Source organism: Psittacula echo (genome assembly GCF_963264785.1).
Source record: "Psittacula echo genome assembly, chromosome: Z".
Lineage (NCBI taxonomy): Eukaryota > Metazoa > Chordata > Aves > Psittaciformes > Psittacidae > Psittacula > Psittacula echo.
In genome coordinates, this window is record NC_137742.1 from 4596665 (window position 1) to 4615440 (window position 18776).

The window sequence follows — 18776 nt, forward strand, 5'->3', positions numbered from 1 at the left end:
TTTAGGAGTTAACTGAAGTCCACCTAGGAATAAAACGATTCAGCAGAAGCAGCTGTGCAGAGTTAAACCCCTGTAAACTAACATAATTTAGCTCAGTGTAGACTGTTCCCAGAACGAGGCACTCAGAGGTATTGTAGGGACAGTATGGATCCATCAGCAGTGGGAATATGAGCATTTTCCCACATTGTTTTGATTGTCTTACGTGTTGGTATGTCTGCCTACTTGATACCCCTAACTAACGAAGGGGACAAATTAAATGGTTGTAGAGTTGTCGGGTGTTGTTTTTTATTTGTTTTCTTTTTTTTTTTCATTTATAGTTAATATTGTAGCCTATGAAAAATTCTTGCATGTTTCATCTCAAAACTTATGACCACTCATATCTGAAAGCAGTGGATATATGCTACAGCAGCAGCCAAACAGTCAGAATGGCAGAAGCCTTTGAAAAGAAACCTACTTCTTTCTGGTTTTGAAATATGTTTGAAATAAGAATTTGGGTCATCTGTAGCCCTAACATTAACTTCATATTCATCACACAGTATGACTAATAATGTTTCCAAACACAGCAAACTTGATGAAACATGGACTAAGGGGGACTCTCACTCTTGGTTTCTTCCCCCCACCATGCAGGCACTGTGGCCTGCGTGTAGTTTGAGGATTGTAAAGCTGTGCTAAATGGATGGCCTCCCAGGTCCATACAACTGCTGTTTTGCTGTTTTGTGTTTATAATTAAAAATCATGACATTCGACCTTTAGTGCATGGCCACGGCATAATTGCATTCACCTTACCTTGTTTATGAGTGCAAATCAGGTCAATTTAACTCAGCATTATGTTTACTTTGCATATTTCTAAAAGATTCCTCTTGCCACAGCATGTCTTTCTCATAGGCTCCTGCACTTTGTGGTAATTGCAGAGCATGCTGTCACACTGGGATTGCAGGTATGGATGGTTTGATGGTAGTTTGAGTGGTCTGGAGATGCCTTCGATCTGTCAGCAGCCAAAAGTGATGAGATAATTTGAATGGGACGAATTTGTCTTTGAATGGCTAACAGTACTCCAGAACAGGCTTTAATAAAATTAATATGCCTTGGCAATAAAATTAATACCTCTTCACTGAAGTTATTTATGCTAGCCAAGGATCTAACTCCCAGCTTGTTATACAAGTGAAGAGGCTGCAGGTTTCAGAAGGCTCTGCCCCCAAAATTTGTCTAGGGGAAGCCATTCTTCACTGTGCCTTTGAACCCTCACTATGCCTTGAGGTAAACTCCCAAGTGCCAGTGGATTAAATCACCCTTGGAGGTACAGTTTTGACTGGTCATTATCATTCATGCAGCGCAAACAGTTTGGAGGAGTAATCAGTCTCTCTGTCCTTCACACAAAGAGGTTTGCAACACCAGAGGAGTTTATTATTATTGCTGGTCTAAGATCATCGAAGTAATTTTGTTTCGTCTTGAACAGCAGTCAGAGGGGTTAAAGTGAGGTTAAACTGCCTAAACAAAATGGAAGCAATTACACAACGGGATCATGGAGGACTGCTTTAACCCTTGCTGACATAAAAGGTACTATAAGAAAAAAGTTCCCCAGCTCTTTACAATCATTAAATGCATCTGTCTGTTTAAGCTCATGACAGACTTCTTCACCTAAGTCTTCTCAGGAGGTTCACTGTTTTAAACACTATCAGTTTCCCTACAGTTCCCAACACAGCCCCTATTCAATGTCTGATCTTTGCAGCATTGTCATCACTTTGCAAGCTGCTTTGCAGGACAGGACTTACACAGTGCTGGAGATGTGTCTGTAAAAGTTATGCCTTCGCTTTTCCTACCTAGTGACCTTGCAGAAACAGACAAGGCTATGTGGAAGAGCAGCATGATGGGGAATGCAGATCTGGCCCATTCCAAGCTTTAAATTGCAAGACAGGGAATTGCCTCTTCTACTCCATTCAAGGTTATATCACAGCTGAATTGTCAACCTTGGCCTTCCAGTGACCTACATCATATGATGGGATGAGATCTGCGCTTTGCTAGTTTTGTTTTTTTCTGTTACTCAAAAATGGAAGGTAGTAGCATAAACAGCTTTCACTTACAGTGTGAGCCTTGCTGTATTATGGGTCTCAACAGAGTCTTTACTGAATTCCCTGCAGGTTCGTTGCTATTTAGCAGAAAAACACATCAAAGAGTCATAGAAAGGTGGTGTGTTTAAAGAAAGAACAGGAAAAAAGTTCTGATTCTATAAGGAGACATTGACACAGTGTTTATTGAAACTTGTCTGTCTGAACGGGGACTAGGTCTTCTATAGATAACCCAAATGAAGAATTACATGCCTCATTTTATCATTATGTAAGATTCTTGCAAAATGATTCCTCTGTACCTTGAAGGAGTGTTACTGAAATAGCTCCTGTGTAGATGTGAAGCTTTGCAAAGTTAATGGTGAAATACGTCTGTGATCCTATGTCACACTTCCAAACATAGGATGACTCTTTCAAAGAGTTCTCTGTATCCTGTGAAGTATTTATCTTGTTTGAGCTTGTTGCGAGGCTCAATGACGAAACCAGAAGGGAATAGGATTACAGAACACTGCTCTTACAGCTTGTAAAAGAACTTGCAATTATGTGATGTATCTTCTGCTGGCAAAATAAAAAAAGCAAGAGAAAACCCAAGCTTTTTATGCAGAGAAAACAGTAAAACCAGCTTGTCAGTGGAGCCAAAATGTTCAATACAAAGAAGATTTAATAGATTCCCAGTAATAGTAGAGGCGTTGCATAGGGTTGAATCAGGCTCTTACTTCTCATTACTGTAAATGGTAAAGACTATATAATAAAGTTATTTGGAAGAAATGAAAATTATGTTAAAGTCCTGTACAGGTTTTGTTGAACAACCTTCCTGTTACCCCACGCACCCACCCAAATGAAATGTTTATTTGCATTTGACAACACCTCACTATCGAGTATAAAAAGAAAACCTGCTATGAATTGAAGTGACAGCGTCTCTTAGCTTTTCTCTCCTGTGCAACTTCAGTTCTCTGTTTTGAGAGGTGTTTTCCAAACAAGCACATTCATTAGTTTTCTTGTATTGAGTTTGAGAGACTGAAACAGACCTTCTTCCATGTGATCCTTGGACATAATCTAAGCCTAGGACTAGATGCTTGAAGTATTTTTGTTTGTAATCAGCACAGAACGATATCCCCAGTTTAATTGCTGCTGGTGGTTGTGGTATGTGGAATGGCCAGAGTCTCTCTACTTGATCGAAACATCTCTGCCGTGTTTGGATGGATTAAATTTTAATCTTTTTTTTGGCTCTGTGCTGATTGAAACTAATACCCTTTCATGTAGATTGAATTTAATCTGTGAATTAATTGCTGCAGTATGTCATGGAAGCTAAAACTGATGACATTTTTAAAAAGAATGATTCAAGCTGTTGGTGATAAAAGATTCTTCCTGTTGGTGATCGACATTGCATAGTTAAAATGATGTCAAAAATTGAATTCCAGCTCTTCTTGAAGCTTTTGTTATTAATTACTAGCATATTAACTGAATCATATGGCCTGGGCTCACTGTACATTATGGTGTTTCTTGCACCTTAAAGCTGGTAGCAGCCAGTTCTGAAGAAAGGATGCTAATTTACAAGCCTTCAATAATGTTAATTCCTTTGCCACTGATACCTTCTCTGGGATTGGGCTCTGAATAAATGTATGGATATCGATGACATATGTCCTGTAATACGTCTTTATTGTGTTTCTTTCATGTCACTTTCTTTCTAGACCCGAAGCACCTTGAAAATTTTGAAAAGTATCTCAAAACAATGAACTGTTCAGAAGAAATTTGTCTGCTCACCACATTTGCTCAGATGGCACAAACCAAACGTGCTGATGTTGATGAGGATTTTATCAAAATAATTGTTCTGGAGATATATGAGGTGGGTAACATTAGTAGTACATTCAGGAAAGGAATGAATGTGCTCTTTTTCTTTCTAACAGTGGAAGATGTGAAACATCCATGGTTTCTGTAGTCTGTTCTACCATGTAACTAAGAAAGTACTATCTCTCAGCTTTATAATCTAGTATTGAATTAAAATATCCTAGAGTGAGTGTTTTTCTGGGAGGAAAACCGGCTTTATTATAGACCAAGCTAGAACAAAACAAATGAACAAAAATATATTACTTTTGTTTTATTTTTCTCATGCTAGTCTAACTTGCAGCTCTGGAATTCATTGTGTGGTGTTTTTTCTATGTGTGTGGTTGGTTGGGGTTTTTTGTTTGTTTGTCTTTTTATTTAGTATATGCAGTGGTGGTGTGCCTGTGTTTAGTTTTGGACTCAGTATAAAATAGTAATTTCCTTATCTTCCAAGGTGATTCGGTTTTAATATGGGCATTTACCAACTTTGTTCAGAATCGCCAAGAACAATTTGGTTCTGTATTTTCCAAAAGGCATTTTATTGCACTGCCAAGGAAGGTCAGCCATAACCAGTAACTTCTTCATGCTCATTTTCTCAGGTCTCTTATGTTAGTCTTTCTACAAGACAGACATTTTCAAAAGTTGGTCGAGAACTCCTGGGAGCAATTGCCAGCGTCCATACACAGATTGTTTCTGTACTCCTGGATCGGATTAGAGAGACCATTGGAACAGTTGGAATGGTAAATGCTAATGTCTGTCATTTAAAACAGTCATACATTTAAAACCAGAGGCTGTAGTAGACTGTGTCATAAGATATGGCTGGGTATGGATGAATCACAGAATCACTGAATCATTTAGGTTAGAAAAGAGCTTTAAGATCATTGAGTTCAACTGTTAGCCCAGCACTGCCAAGTCCCTGACTAAACTATGTCCTTAAGTGCCACATCTACATGTCTTCTAAATACTTCCAGGGATGCCAACCCCACCACTGCCCTTTGGAACAGGGCAGCCTGTTCCAGTGCTTGACAACCCTTTTGGTGAATAAATTTTTCCTAATACAAAACCTAAACCTCCCCTGGTGCAACTTGACGCCATTTTCTATTGTCCTGTCACTTGTTACTTGGGAGAAGAATGGATTGTGTTAAAGAACTGTCATGTTTTCTTCCATCATATCGCTATTTAAGATAAAAGGGCATAATGCTGATTATTGGTCGTGGTTTAAGCCCAGTTGTAACTCAGAACCATGCAGAAGCTCTCTCACTACCCCCTCTTCCTCCCCTGCTCCCGGAGGGATGGGGAGGAGAATCGAAAGAATGTAACTCCCACGGGTTGAGATAAGAACAGACCAGTAACTAAGGTATAACACAAAACCACTACTGCTACCACCAATAATGATAATGGTAAGGGAAATAACAAGGGAAGAGAATACAACTGCTCATCACCCGCCGACCGATACCCAGCCCGACTGAGCAGTGATTACCTTCCAGGTAACTGCCCCAGTTTATATAGTGGGCATGACGTGCTGTGGCATGGAATGCCTCTTTGGTTAGTTTGGGTCAGGTGTCCTGTCTCTGCTTCCTCCCGGCTTCCCCTCCTCCCTGGCAGAGCATGAGACTCAGAAAGTCCTTGGTCAGAGTAAACATTACTGGACAGCAACTAAAAACATTGGTGTTATCAGCGTTGTTCCCAGGCTGAAAGTCAAAACCACAGCGCTGCACCAGCTACTAAGAAGGAGAAAAAATGACTGCTACTGCTGCACCCAGGACTTTATTGTTCCATACTGAGTTCAGATTAACCTTTGTTTTCTGTCCTTGAAGGTTTCTTTATACCTATTTAAAGAACTGCCGCTGTATCTGTGGAAGCCTTCTTCATCTGAGATAGCCCTGATTCGTGACTGGTTATTAAATTACAGTCTAACGACTGTGGAGAATAAACTAGCCTGCATCATCTTGGAAGGGCTAAACTGGGGATTCCATGAGCAAGTATGTATTGAAAACAGAAGGCCTGAACCTGGTCAGTTTTTCAGAGCAAGAGTTTTACTTGAGCTGGGACTATAAATGAATTTGACAGTTAATTACATGCTTTTATGTGGTAGCTGTACGTTTGATGGCATAGGATGGGAACTTCACAAACATTCTGCAGCGTTCCAGCTGAGGATTTGCTTGTGTTGCTTCCCTGTAGTGCTGCATCTGAAATGAAAAGAGATATTTAATCAAGAGTTTCCTCTCTCTAAGCAAGAGGAAACAGCTGACAGGTCAATATTTCTAAATCACTTGATTAAGATGTCTGTGGCTGCAGAAACAGAGGAATCCTTGAAGAAGTGTGTATGAGACTGGTATGACTGTAGTTTGCAGGCTGGTATCCAGGTGTGTTTTCACAATGCCAGAAAACTAAGGATTGACCTTAGAGATTTCAAAGCCCTGAGCGTTATTTTAAATGATTGGAAAATGTTCTGTAGGATGTGTTACTCCAGAAGCTCCATCAGTTCTAGATCCAGTCAAGGGTGAATGCTTTTTTGGGTGTCTAGCTTCTGATCTGGGGGAAAAATAATTCTTCAGTGTGGCAACTGATAAGAAGAATTACCATGTTTCTATACAAAAAAACCATGGTATGTTCCAAAGTTTTGTGATGCAGTTCTGATTTTAGCAGGATGCTCTTCATCTGGATCCAGCTGTCCATTCTGAAGTTGCATTGATGGTCCTGGAAGCATATCAGAAATATCTCTCCCAGAAACCATATGCTGGACTACTTTCTGAAAGCATAAAACAGGTATTCCACCTTGAGGATTACAGGGAATGGCTTACTGATAATGATAGAAACATTGCAGGCCAAGGCATTGTTTTCTGTTTTTTTTCTGTTTAAAAGCTATGCTATCTTGATACTAGGACACCATATTATACCAACTCTCAGTATTTTTTGTTCCCATAAGAGCTATTCCAAAATACTGTTAGGCTTGCATTGAACATCTGTATGAGAAATACAGGTTTTAAGTTTGACCCCCTTGTAGATTTGCATTATTATCCATCTGTAGTGAGATAATTGCCAAATGTTCTTCCAAAGCATATTTTATTCATATGGAGTTGAACAGTACTTGCTGAATGAAAGGCTACTTATTATTGCTGGTGAACATAAGAGACATTCTTCTTGTGCCTCAAGTTCTTAGTCCTACCTCATTTGAAGGCTCAAGTGTTAATCTCTTTAGGAGTTTTGCAGCAGTGATCCATGCTGTGTTACCTGAACACCCTACAAACATATATTACGTTGATTTTACAGCACACTGGTGACTGAGGAAGGTATGGCCCCAAGTTACAAAAGGGGAATGGAAGGATAAAGTTATCAAGGTTAAAAATCCTTTTTTGGGTATTCAGTCCAAGATGCTTCTATTTATTTATTCAGAGCTTTTAGCATTGTTGTGTGCTTCATCTTCTTAGCATTTCTTGTACAGTGCTTTCTCCTTCCCTTTTCCCCTGGGCTCATTTCCCCAGTCTTTTCTTCCCACACTCTTAATGTTCCTTGTTTCTCTGCTCTTTTCTAACTTGCTTCTCTGCATTACTTAAACAAACCATCTAGCTGGTTTGTTGTCTTGTGCTAGCTAGATGAGTTCTCTTTTTAAGCCTGTTTCAGCCTTGGTTGCCACTTGTATTATTAGTGAATCTGTCCTGAGTTGCATGAGCTTGTAACTGGAACTTGAGAGAAAGTAATGTTTAGGTTCAAAGTTGGAGTATCACAGTATCACAGTATGTTAGAGATTGGAAGGGACCTCAAAAGATCATCTAGTCCAATCCCCCTGCCAGAGCAGGAACACCTAGTTAAGGTTACACAGGAATGTGTCCAGGCGGGTTTTGAATGTCTCCAGAGAAGGAGACTCCACAGCCTCCCTGGGCAGCCTGTTCCAATGTTCTGTCACCCTCACTGAGAAGAAGTTTCTTCTCAAGTTTAAGTGGAACCTCTTGTGTTCCAGTTTATACCCATTACCCCTTGTCTTATCATTGTTTGCCATTGAGAAGAGCCTGGCTCCATCCTCATGACACTCCCCCTTTATATATTTATATACACTAATAAGGTCCCCCCGCAGTCTCCTCCTCTCCAAACTATAGAGACCCAGCTCCCTCAGCCTTTGCTCATAAGGGAGATGCTCCACTCCCTTAATCATCTTTGTCGCCCTGCGCTGGACTCTCTCCAGCAGGTCCCTGTCCTTCTTGAACTGAGGGGCCCAGAACTGGACACAATATTCCAGATGCGGTCTCACCAGGGCAGAGTAGAGGGGAAGGAGGACCTCTCTCGACCTACTGACCATCCCCCTTCTAATACACCCCAGGATGCCATTGGCCTTCTTGGCCACAGGGGCACAGTGTTGGCTCATGGTCATCCTGCTGTCCACTAGGACCCCCAGGTCCCTCTCCCCTACACTACTCTCTAACAGGTCGTTCCCCAACCTATACTGGAACCTGGGGTTGTTGCTTCCCAGATGCAGGACTCTACACTTTCCCTTGTTATATTTCATCAAGTTTCTCCCTGCCCAACTCTCCAGCCTGTCCAGGTCTCGCTGGATGGCAGCACAGCCTTCTGGCGTGTCAGCCACTCCTCCCAGCTTAGTGTCATCAGCAAACTTGCTGACAGTACACTCAATTCCCTCATCTAAATCATTGATGAATATATTAAATAATACTGGTCCCAGTGCACAGTTCTGGTGTCCTCAACATAGAAGGGACATGGAACTGTTGGAACAAGTCCAGAGGAGGGCCATGAGGATGATTAGGGGACTGGAGCACCTCCCATATGAAGACAGGCTGAGAAAGTTGGGGCTGTTCAGCCTGGAGAAGAGAAGGCTGTGTGGAGACCTCAGAGCAGCCTGCCAGTATCTGAAGTGGGGCTACAAGGATGCTGGGGAGGGACTCTTCATTTTGGACTGTAGTGATAGGACAAGGGGTAACGGGTTAAAACTTAACCAGGGGAAGTTTAGATTGGATATAAGGAAGAAATTCTTTACTGAGAGGGTGGTCAGGCACTGGAATGGGTTGCCCAGGGAGGTTGCGAATGCTCCATCCCTGGTGGTGTTCAAGGCCAGGTTGGATGAGGCCTTGGGTGCCATGGTTTAGTGTGAGGTGTCCCTGCCCATGGGAGGGGGTTGGAACTAGATGATCTTAAGGTCCTTTCCAACCCTAACTATTCTATGATTCTGTGATTCTTGTACTTCCACTCAGAGAGGGTGAAATATCTGCATTGACTTCCAGCTCTGCAATTTACACGGGTCATGTACAGTGTATTTTTCCCCAGAGATTTATGATTTTTTCTGGTCTAGACAAGGTCTTTATGACAATGGACAGACAAATGTGACAGAGACTCTGCCTGTCCACTTCAGAGACTACTTTCTGAGGAGTGGCTGCCAGGTTTTATTCTTATTGTTGACAGTTGGTATTTTTGTGTATATATATATCTATATATATATTGTTTTGTTAGCAGTCTGAAATATTACTGAAGGTTGTGTGTGACTTTTTTTAAGTAAGAAAGATAAATTTTAATCTGAGTATGTAGTTTGAAACAGTTTAGGAAAACAGTATTAGGACTTGCCATATGTGCTATAGTATGGCTGTGCTTCCTCTCACTCCTGTTTCTGCTTTTTTCCAGGTGTCCTACTTAGCCAGCATTGTTCGATATGGAGAAACACCAGAGACTTTCTTTAATCAGTGGGCATGGGGTTTGATTTTGAGGTTAAAGCTTCACAGAAATGACCGTGGCATGCAACATGGCTGGCCTGCGATCCCTGTGTCTGACAATGTGCTGGACATGACGGAGTCGGTCACACTTCACCCCCTCCTTAAGGCTGTCAAAGCCAACATCCCTATTGGCTGTTACCTGGCGCTGGCAATGACCACACTGGGTCACAGGTAAGTGTGCTGTTTTGTGTTTACCTTGGGTGAATAGCCCCAGTGACTGGGCAACCCAGCTAATGATGAACTGAGGGCTGTTAACATCTTTACACACATATAAAGAGTATAGGACTTCTGCTACAAGGGATTTAGCAGTTGTTCAGGGGCTGCAGTTTCAAACGAGGCATTTCCTTTAGTTTACCAACAGTATTTTTTGCCTTCAGCATGTTAGGGCCAAAATAGTCATCAGAAATAGTACTGAAACTAAGATGTCAGCATGATTCCTATGGGCAGGAATAATTTTTGACCACACTTACTGAAAGGGTTGTTCTACAGGCAGTGTTTTTTAGCAGCAGAGCATTCAGAAAACAGTGAGGAGGAAAAAACCACTCATGCTGATAGTGATAGAGAGCTTTGTAACCTTGATATTGAACCTCCTATCCCTGTGTTCCAACACAGTCTTTTCAGGTGCTTTCAGCTGGTTTGTAGGTAAGGCTTTTAGACATAATCAAATGTACTAGTTGATTAAGATACAGAACGAGAGATAGGTTAATCTCTCCCAGGTCTGTTTTCCCTGAACCTATTATCTCTTACAGTACTGAAGATCTTCACTAACTTGTTTTCTGCATATAATATTGCTTTACTCTTTAACGAGAAATTATCTTGGCTGTCTTCTCGTTACCCAAGCTATTGCTTGATGCTAAGTTTATGCCGTAGATAAATATGTGCTTCTTCAAAGCACTTGGAGTAATTTGAGACTGAAAGGAAGGTACTTGGGTTTGAGAATGGAAATTTTTACCTGAAAAAAAAGGAACTTCTTTACATCTGAAGTTTGTTTCCCTCCCACCCTCTTCCTCCAACACATCCTTCTCCTGTCTAAACAATAACACAGATACTTGTCACATACAAAAGTTCGAGGCCAGTTATGTTAATGAGAAGAAACAAAGCGTTTTACTGTATGCTAGTGACGTAATACCAGATTTCCTCATCTTCAAGTAGGCATAGGATTAATGTTTTACATCTTTTCCTAAAGTGCAGCCTTTTTTAATTAGCACAACTTGATGGCAGAGCATCAAATAAGCTGCTGCTGGTGAGTTTTCTGGACAGTAAGAGTAGGATTCATCTCAGTACCATCTAAGTAGCTACTGTAAGGAAACCCTCTGAGCTCCATCTATAGGTAGTAAAAAAAACCCTCTGAGCTCCATCTATAGTAGTAAAAAAAGAGCATCATCCACCCTGAGGAAATGTCAAAGCTAGATCATATGAAACTCAGTCTGTAGGCTCTTCCTTTGCCTGGAGAGTGGAGGTAGTTGGCAAGGTTAGACAAGAACAGAGAGCTTTAAACTGATTGAGACTTCGTGAGTGAACACCCCTAGCTCCAGTGATTTTTGGAAGACAGGACACAAACCCCCAGAAGGGCAGGAAATACTTAATCTGTCAGCAACAGAATGACCCCTATGGCTGAAAGAATACCTGTGGATTTAGCTGTTTAGGATTTCAGAGATGAAATGTAAAGATATGAATGTCTTTACGTCTCAGTTCACAAAAAAAAAAAAATCTCAACAACCTGTCTCCCTTTCTACTGATTCTACTGATAGTCAATTTTTTTTTTGGTTTGTTTGGTTGTGTTTTTTTTTTTTGTTTTTTTTTTTTTGTTTTTTACAGCATTGAGAAGTTCTGTGCTGAAGGGATCCCTCTTTTGGGTGTACTTGTCCAGTGTAGACATCTGAGAACAGTAGTTCACGTGCTGGATAAAATTCTGCCATTGTTTTACTCTTGCCAGTATTATCTCCTGAAGAATGAACAGTGAGCATTACATATTCCTTATATGTTTATTGATACAGAACAATGAAAGTTAATCTTAACTGTTAAATTTATCAGACTTTATTCTGGGTTTTGCATCCAGAAAAAATGTGAGGCAGATGATGGGAAAATAAGTCTGGTTTCTTTGCAGAGTTATTTTTTGACATTGAATGTAGTTGAGGTAGTTGTAGAAGGGTTTCCTACTCACATAATGTGTCCAGCTGTCACTGATGCTGCTGCTGTGCCACAGAAGTGGTCTTCAGACAGCTGTATTTATGAATAGCTGCTGTGTTTATATGCTGCACACCAAGAAAGCAGGCAAAATCATTTAACTAGTAAGTAAATCTGCAGGATGATTGTGAATCAAAGTCATTGTATATGATGTCAACAGTGCTGTTAAGCTGGTTTGCAATTTTCTAAAAACAGGTTTTCTGTAATATTATGCAGTAGGAGAAATTTTAGAATTAATTTAATTTGATGACATCCTTAGGTTTTTATCTTGTATCCAACTGTTCCTTCATCTGGATAGTGGAGTCCCTCAAGGTGTGACGCAGCAGGTTACCCATAAAGTAACACAGCACTTGACAGGAGTGAGCTATGGAGAAAATGTTAAGCTGCTCAGTAGTATGATGCAGGTAAGAAGGTTATTAAAAAATAAAAAGGGTGGAGGGAAGGGAGTTTTTTAAAAACAGGTAGCCTTTGGCTGAATTAGTGTTTAAAGTTAGGAAGGATGAAAATCCGGCGGGTCTGCAGTCATGGAATACACGGCATCAAGCAGTCTTGGGTGACATGGTTTACTATGTGGTGTCCCTGCCCATGCCATTGGGGTTCGGACTAGATATCTGAAGGTCCTTTCCAACCTTTGGCAAACTATTCTGTGATTCTAAGCACGAATAGTTGGGTTTTGTTTCCTGAAATACGTCTGCTTAAACTTGCCTATCCCTTGCTGTGCATGTGATATTGGACATAACAACAGTATGTATCTTCCAGACTAACTGGAAAACACATTTTCACCAGTTTGCAGGTAAAACTGCCTAGAAAGGGAATGTAGAAGGCAGCATTACTTTTTTGCTTGTGTTAGTCGAGGAATGCAGAAGATTAATTGTTAAAAGCAGAGCTTGCAAACAGTAGTGTATGGATTTGGTATGGGAAAATGTTCTGTATTGGGAACAGTTATTCCCTAACCTTCTAAAGAGAGTGTTCTTGCCCTCTCTGAAGTATTTTTTTGTAAGAATAGGCACACTAATGTTTAGAGGGAAATAAGGACTAAAGGGGTAAGAGTCGTAACTGGGGAAGTCATTTTGCAGGGACAGCAGGCTACACTTAAGAAATAGGTGCTTTTTATGACTGCAGGTCACAGGGGTCCTGCTAATGACTAATGTGTAATGTGTCTGGTTTTGCTGATTGCACAAGATGCTGAGTTCTCAAGGCTGCAAAATCAGCAGAAATTTGGACATGGCCAAGCTGTTTGTACATGGCCATGGAGAGCATCATTGTAAATTATTTATTTTAAGAATAGGCCCACAGCCTTATGCAAATGACATGGTTCTCCAATAAATTGAGAGGAGATTGAGATGAGATCTTGGGCAGAAGTTCTTCCCTGTGAGGATGCTGAGGTGCTGGCACAGGGTGCCCAGAGAAGCTGTGGCTGTTGCTTCCCTGGCAGTGTTCAAGGCCAGGTTGGACAGGGCTTGGAGCAGCATTCTCTAGTGGAAGCTGTGCCTGTCCATGATGGGGTTGGGACTGGATGAACTTTTTAAGGTCCTTTTCAACCCAAACTTTTCAATGATTCTATGAAATTCTTAAGCTTTAATTGAAGCTGCAATCTCTTGAATGGTTTTTCATTTTAATGTGGCAGACTCACATTTTTCTAAATGACCAGCCAAAGGGAGCGGGACCAGCTGCAGTACTGGAGTTCTGGGTTCAAGTCCTCACCAGCCAACAGCTGTGGCACAGGGACAGGGCCACACTCTTCTTGCTGGATGACTTATGTAAAGCTGCATTTCAGTACAGCCAAGAGGACTGTGTTCAAAAGCTGCTTTACCAACAACACAAGGTAAATCGGTGTGGTGTATTGGTGTGGCTGTTGAGTAAATAGTCAGTTCATGTGTTGCTCATTCTTTCTTGATGTGAATATGTCTTCCTGATGTGCAGCAAGAATAGTCACGATGATGATTGGTAATGGGGCTATCTGATTTGTTTCTGAGTACGTCAAGATTAATGAAATTTCTGATATTTTAACAATAATATCTTTTAAAATCTATCTAGAGCACAGGTTTCATTCATATGAATTATGTCACAGTATTTTAGTTTGTGGTCTTTGCATTTCAAGTTTGATAGCGTGCTTAGAATGAAAATAGAGTTTTCTGTCTTGAAGAATCAGACACTGTCACTATGACAGAATCCTTTCTCTGGAACATGAGGCAGAAAGCAACCTGGATGAAGATAGTGACATACGTTTGGCTTGTAAATCATCTGTTAGGCTGCTTACAAAAAAAAACAAAAAACAAACCAGCAAACCAAAAAACCCCAAGCAAATGTTTTCTGTTTCCATGCAGAATGCTTTGGGCTACCATTGTGACAAAGGTCTGCTGTCTTCACTCGTCAGCTGGATTGTGGCTGGCAATGTGACACCTTCCTTTGTTGAAGGCAATGCCAATTCCTCTCAGGTAAGTGATATGATGGTGTTGTATAAACAGCCCTGGGATAGACAATTTACAGGTGTCTAGGCTTGGAATTTTTTTCTTTTTGTACATTTCCTTTTGTTCCCTCTTGCTTCCTATCCCAGTGTTTGAGTTTTCTTGTGATAGAGTCCTAATTTAGCCTAAAAGAGTGATGTGGGCTTATAACGCTAAAGGATACATGGATGTTATGCACAGAATTTGTCAAATCTGTGTCCAATAATTTATATAATAGGATTTGTTAGTCAAGATTTCTTTTAATGTTCAATTTTTCTTTATACATTTAATGACAGAAAAATATGTAAAGCCTGTCTTATCTATTCGATCAGTCTTTATCTGAAACATTTTGCATACTAGTTGCTTTCTCTCTGCTTAAGCAAGTTCCTTATTGCAGTTCTCCAACTGGAGATGTGTAATACAGGTTGGACAGAGGAGGTCTTATTTACTGGGTTTGAGTATGCCGTTTCCTTGTTTCTTCCAGAACTCTCTGAATAAGTCTGTCAGTTGTCTCTGGTTTCCCCCTTCTTTCCCAGGCTTGTACAAAATACAGAGGGGAAGTTTGAATGTAAATATGGAGGGAACTGTTTGTTGATTTTCTTGTTGAGATATGATACTCTTTTGCAACTTTATATTGGGAATCTTGCAAAGATATACTTTTGTTAAGAAAACAGCAAGCTTCTGGATCCTACCAGTGCCATTTTGTGATCAGTGTTTCTATTATCACTGTGTTGTGCAGGTCTGGTTTTCATGGGTGGTGTTAAACATGGAGTCAATTTTTGAAGAAGATTCACAGCTTCGCAGAGTTGTGGAACAGGAGTTGGTTATTAATGCTTTAACTCCTGATCAAGCTTTGAAGGTGAGAGAACTTTTCATCTGCTTTTATTAGGGAGAACTGCTGGAGAAGAGTGTTCTCTGGTATTGTTTAGCTTTTATCTTATGCACTCTTTCTTACAAGGATAAAATGTTTATCTGGTTTTCCAGAAGAAAGTATACTGCAGGGAAGTTTTCTTTTACATTTTGACCTGAACATTTTAAAACTTCCATGCAAATATCTGGTTTTTAATACAACATTATTTACAGAAAACCTCAGTCACTAATTAGTGCTCTTGCATGATTTTATGGGTCATCTGAATGCCTCGCAGTCTTCAGTGGATTTGTTCTGCACCACTGAAGCGAGGAGTGCAGATGCTCTTATTTTAGAGATGGCAAAATATGTCTGTATTTTAAAGAGCATTTCTCAGGTGATCTGAATTTTGCAGAATTCTGAGCTTTAATTGTTTCTGTATTTGCGGAATTATTTTCCAAGACTTTCAGAACTGTTTAGGTCTCTCCCTTAAAGCACTTAGGTCTGCTGTAAGCCACGTTACAGCGTTTTCCAGATTCTTTGCCCAAATTCATCTAGAAATTCTGAAATGAAGCAAGCAGAAACTAAAGCTGTCTAGTCTCATGGTGTAACCTTTTTCTCATCCTTCATTTCAACTGTTTCAGTGTGTTTAAATGAAGAAGGTAGTCTAGAAACTCTGTGAAAACGTGTTTGCTTGGGCTATGTCCACGGTGGTACATATCTTGCATCCTTGAAGTCTTGCTTGGGCGATGTCCATGGTGGTACATATCTTGCATCCTTGGAGTCTAGTCTGGAGAACATTTGTCCCATGGCTTGCATGTCTTGATTTAGCTGGGACACAGTGACATAGTATGTGTGTAATGTGTGGAAAAGGATGCTGAGGGTTCCCGTACCATTCCTCTGGTATGGGGAATGAAGTAGTGCCAACGTCTGTGCTGAAATTTGGAAACTCAGAAAAGCCTCCCATTCCCCTGCTTTGGGCACATACTGTGGCAGCTTGGTGTGTGACTTCTTAATCATTTAGTGGGTTCATGGAGTGTCTGTGTCAATGTTCTGTCTTGCTAATACAGAGTGCTGCTACTCATGTGTTGCTTTGCCTTTGTTCTGCTTTTGCAAAAAGAAATTGGTTTTCCTTCTGTATTCTTTCTTCACGTGACTTTTACTTTATGTTTTAGATTCTCAATGGGGCTGTATGGAATGTAGTCTGGAAAAAGCTAAAAGTAGCATGCTGTAGGATTCTGTGTCCTCAAATGGCTTAAGTCTTGTTTTTGCTGGTTGGAACATGCTGTGTGCTTCACTGTTGCTGCTTTGTTCTCTAGCATCACCTTGGGTCTTATGGAAGTCTAAACCAGGAGCCTCCTGTGAGGAGGAACAGTAATTAAATGTAATTAACATCACTGGTCCATATGTTGCACTTGCATCACAAAGCCATCATGCCATTTATTTTTTTAAGCCTCAGAGGTGCAGCGCTGGTTTCTAACAGCTGTTCAACATAACTGTAAGCTGGGCAGCTCTTTCTCTAAAACCTGTTACGGATGTGTGAAAGTTTCCAAGCTTTAATCTTCTGTAATAGCTGAGTTTTCACGGTGTGTTAATCTGTCAAGTGGATCTGCCACAGCCTGTTACAGGGAACTGCAGCAGAACTCTTGTCTGAAAATGTTCTTCCTGCAGAAAGCCCAGGCCCAGCTGAAGCTGCCCATCGTGCCCTCCCTCCAGAGGCTCTTGATTTACCGCTGGGCTCACCAGGCCCTTGCTACCCCTGCTGATCACCCTCTCATGCCACTGATCTGGCAGAAGTTCTTTCTCCTTTATCTTCACCGACCAGGACCACAGTATGGGTGAGTCTGATCATAAGAGCTGTAGCAGATTAGCAAGAACTAGTAAGTTTGCACTGCAAGTCAGAGGAAGTGCCTTACGCTTAAGACTGCATCTGAGAGCAGTGGGTGCCAGCAACTTCTCTAGAGTCAGTTTATTTGCAGAGATGCTGATTTGACACTTGAAACAGGACTGTGTTGTGCTTTTCTGTTCATTTTTAGATTACCTGTAGATGGCTGTATTGGAAGACGTTTCTTCCAAAGTGCAGCTCACGTTAACTTACTCAGTGAGATGAAGCAGCGCTTAATAGAGGTAGCAGACTTCCACCATGCTGCCAGTAAAGCACTAAAAGTGGAGAGTCCTGCAGAGGGCAGTGACAGATCACCAGAGAAGGCAAGCTCCTCACCGGATTATCTGACTTCACCAGAACTGCATAAGGAACTTGTCAGGTACGAAAAAACTCCTGCTCAGTTCATTCATATTCAGTACAACCACCTGAGCAACTGCTACAGCACAGTCTTAACAGTGGGAGACTTGAAGGGATGTGACCCTTGGCTGACCTAGATGTACTGAAGGCACTTGTTATATGCATAGTTGTAGTCATATCTGTTCATTTGTTGATGCTACTTGTTTTGTTTTGAGAGGGGAGCTGATTAGCTACTGAAAATAGAACATTGTTGATAGAGTTGTTGCTTCCCTTAGGGGAGAGCTTTGCTTTTTGATTAATGGTATGCTCATGCTGGTAAAATACTTGTTTAGATACATCTGCTAACAATACGTCTGTCACTAGCTATACATATAAAATGCTACTTTGTGTGTATGTCTGTTTGTCACAGACCAGGGCATAAATTTATGTCTGAGTGAGATTACTTCTTCAGGGAATTTACCGGGGACTTCAATGTGTGATTCAGTTAATGTAGTTCACCCAGTTAGCATGCTAAAATTGAGCTGTGACAAGTGTGTTCTGTGTCAGCTGGAAAGTGATACATCTGCTTAACCAAAACCTTTGCACAAGAGAACAGTTGTGTTGGGGTAGGCTAGGGATATGGACAGGGTCACTCACTGTTACTCAGCTGATCAATGCTCACTTTTGTAAGGGAAGATAACTCCGAAGAGTTACGTTATATACTGTACGCTGGAACTGTAGCTACGGTGTTCAGGAGTCTGTGTTTCTATTACACAGAGGCTTTTGGTCTGGGAAGTCTGCCTTAAAAAACACTCACAGCACTACAGCATCTGAATATTCTCAGAAACTAGTTGAAAGGATTATTTGGAAAGAGTCTCTTGTTCAGGGGGTTTGTGCATGTGGAATCTGAGCTTCTTTTAAGTGCCCCCACGTCCTGCTTCCCCCAGTAATCAGTAGGTACTGTACAAACAAGAGAGATCATAAATCCTCCTTGGGCATTTGTGAAAAATAATCTAGAAATACTCAGTGTAACTTGAGCAATATTTTCAGTCTTTTGTTTCGAAGGAGTTCCTTCCTCCAACATAAAAGCAGACTGCTCTGAAGCCAAGTAAATCTGCTCAGGAAGTTTAGTGACCACATGGACAGGAGGGAAGATATTGGTAGAGTTCATAAGGGCTGAACTATTGGAACTAGACTACTTCAATTTTTCCAGCAATGACACTGATACAGAAAACAGGAGTTTTCTAGTGAGACTTAATACCACAGTGTGAAGACCTAATGCATTCTAGTTTTTCCTTGTCAGGAAAGCTTGCATGGTATGATTATAAAAAGGGTACCACTCAGTAGAATGATGCCAATTGAAGAACAAGGTATATTTATGTTAAAGTACAGTGTTACCAGTGGAGGAAATGAGAATAAACTAGCCATGAATTTGAGTCTACAAAGAAATTAAAAGATGTGTGACCTTCT

At 40.8% G+C, this 18776-nt stretch overlaps 1 protein-coding gene across 8 annotated transcripts in view; it reads left to right on the forward strand.

The window, feature by feature from the left end:
* EPG5 (ectopic P-granules 5 autophagy tethering factor) overlaps window positions 1-18776 on the forward strand; it is a 77688-nt gene that overhangs the window by 21386 nt on the left and 37526 nt on the right. For 5 of the 8 annotated variants that reach the window (XR_013958665.1, XM_080636673.1, XM_080636677.1 and 2 more), the window contains 12 exons: window positions 3755-3909; window positions 4487-4627; window positions 5705-5869; window positions 6534-6656; window positions 9516-9775; window positions 11423-11563; window positions 12051-12195; window positions 13419-13616; window positions 14119-14229; window positions 14978-15097; window positions 16757-16923; window positions 17122-17349. Coding sequence is in view for 7 of the 8 variants with exons in the window: in XM_080636673.1 (XP_080492799.1) it covers window positions 3755-3909; window positions 4487-4627; window positions 5705-5869; window positions 6534-6656; window positions 9516-9775; window positions 11423-11563; window positions 12051-12195; window positions 13419-13616; window positions 14119-14229; window positions 14978-15097; window positions 16757-16923; window positions 17122-17349 (1954 nt within the window). In the remaining variant the exon portion in view is untranslated. The remainder of the gene's footprint in view (window positions 1-3754; window positions 3910-4486; window positions 4628-5704; window positions 5870-6533; window positions 6657-9515; window positions 9776-11422; window positions 11564-12050; window positions 12196-13418; window positions 13617-14118; window positions 14230-14977; window positions 15098-16756; window positions 16924-17121; window positions 17350-18776) is intronic. The other 3 variants (XM_080636675.1, XM_080636674.1, XM_080636676.1) reach the window with 3 other exon arrangements.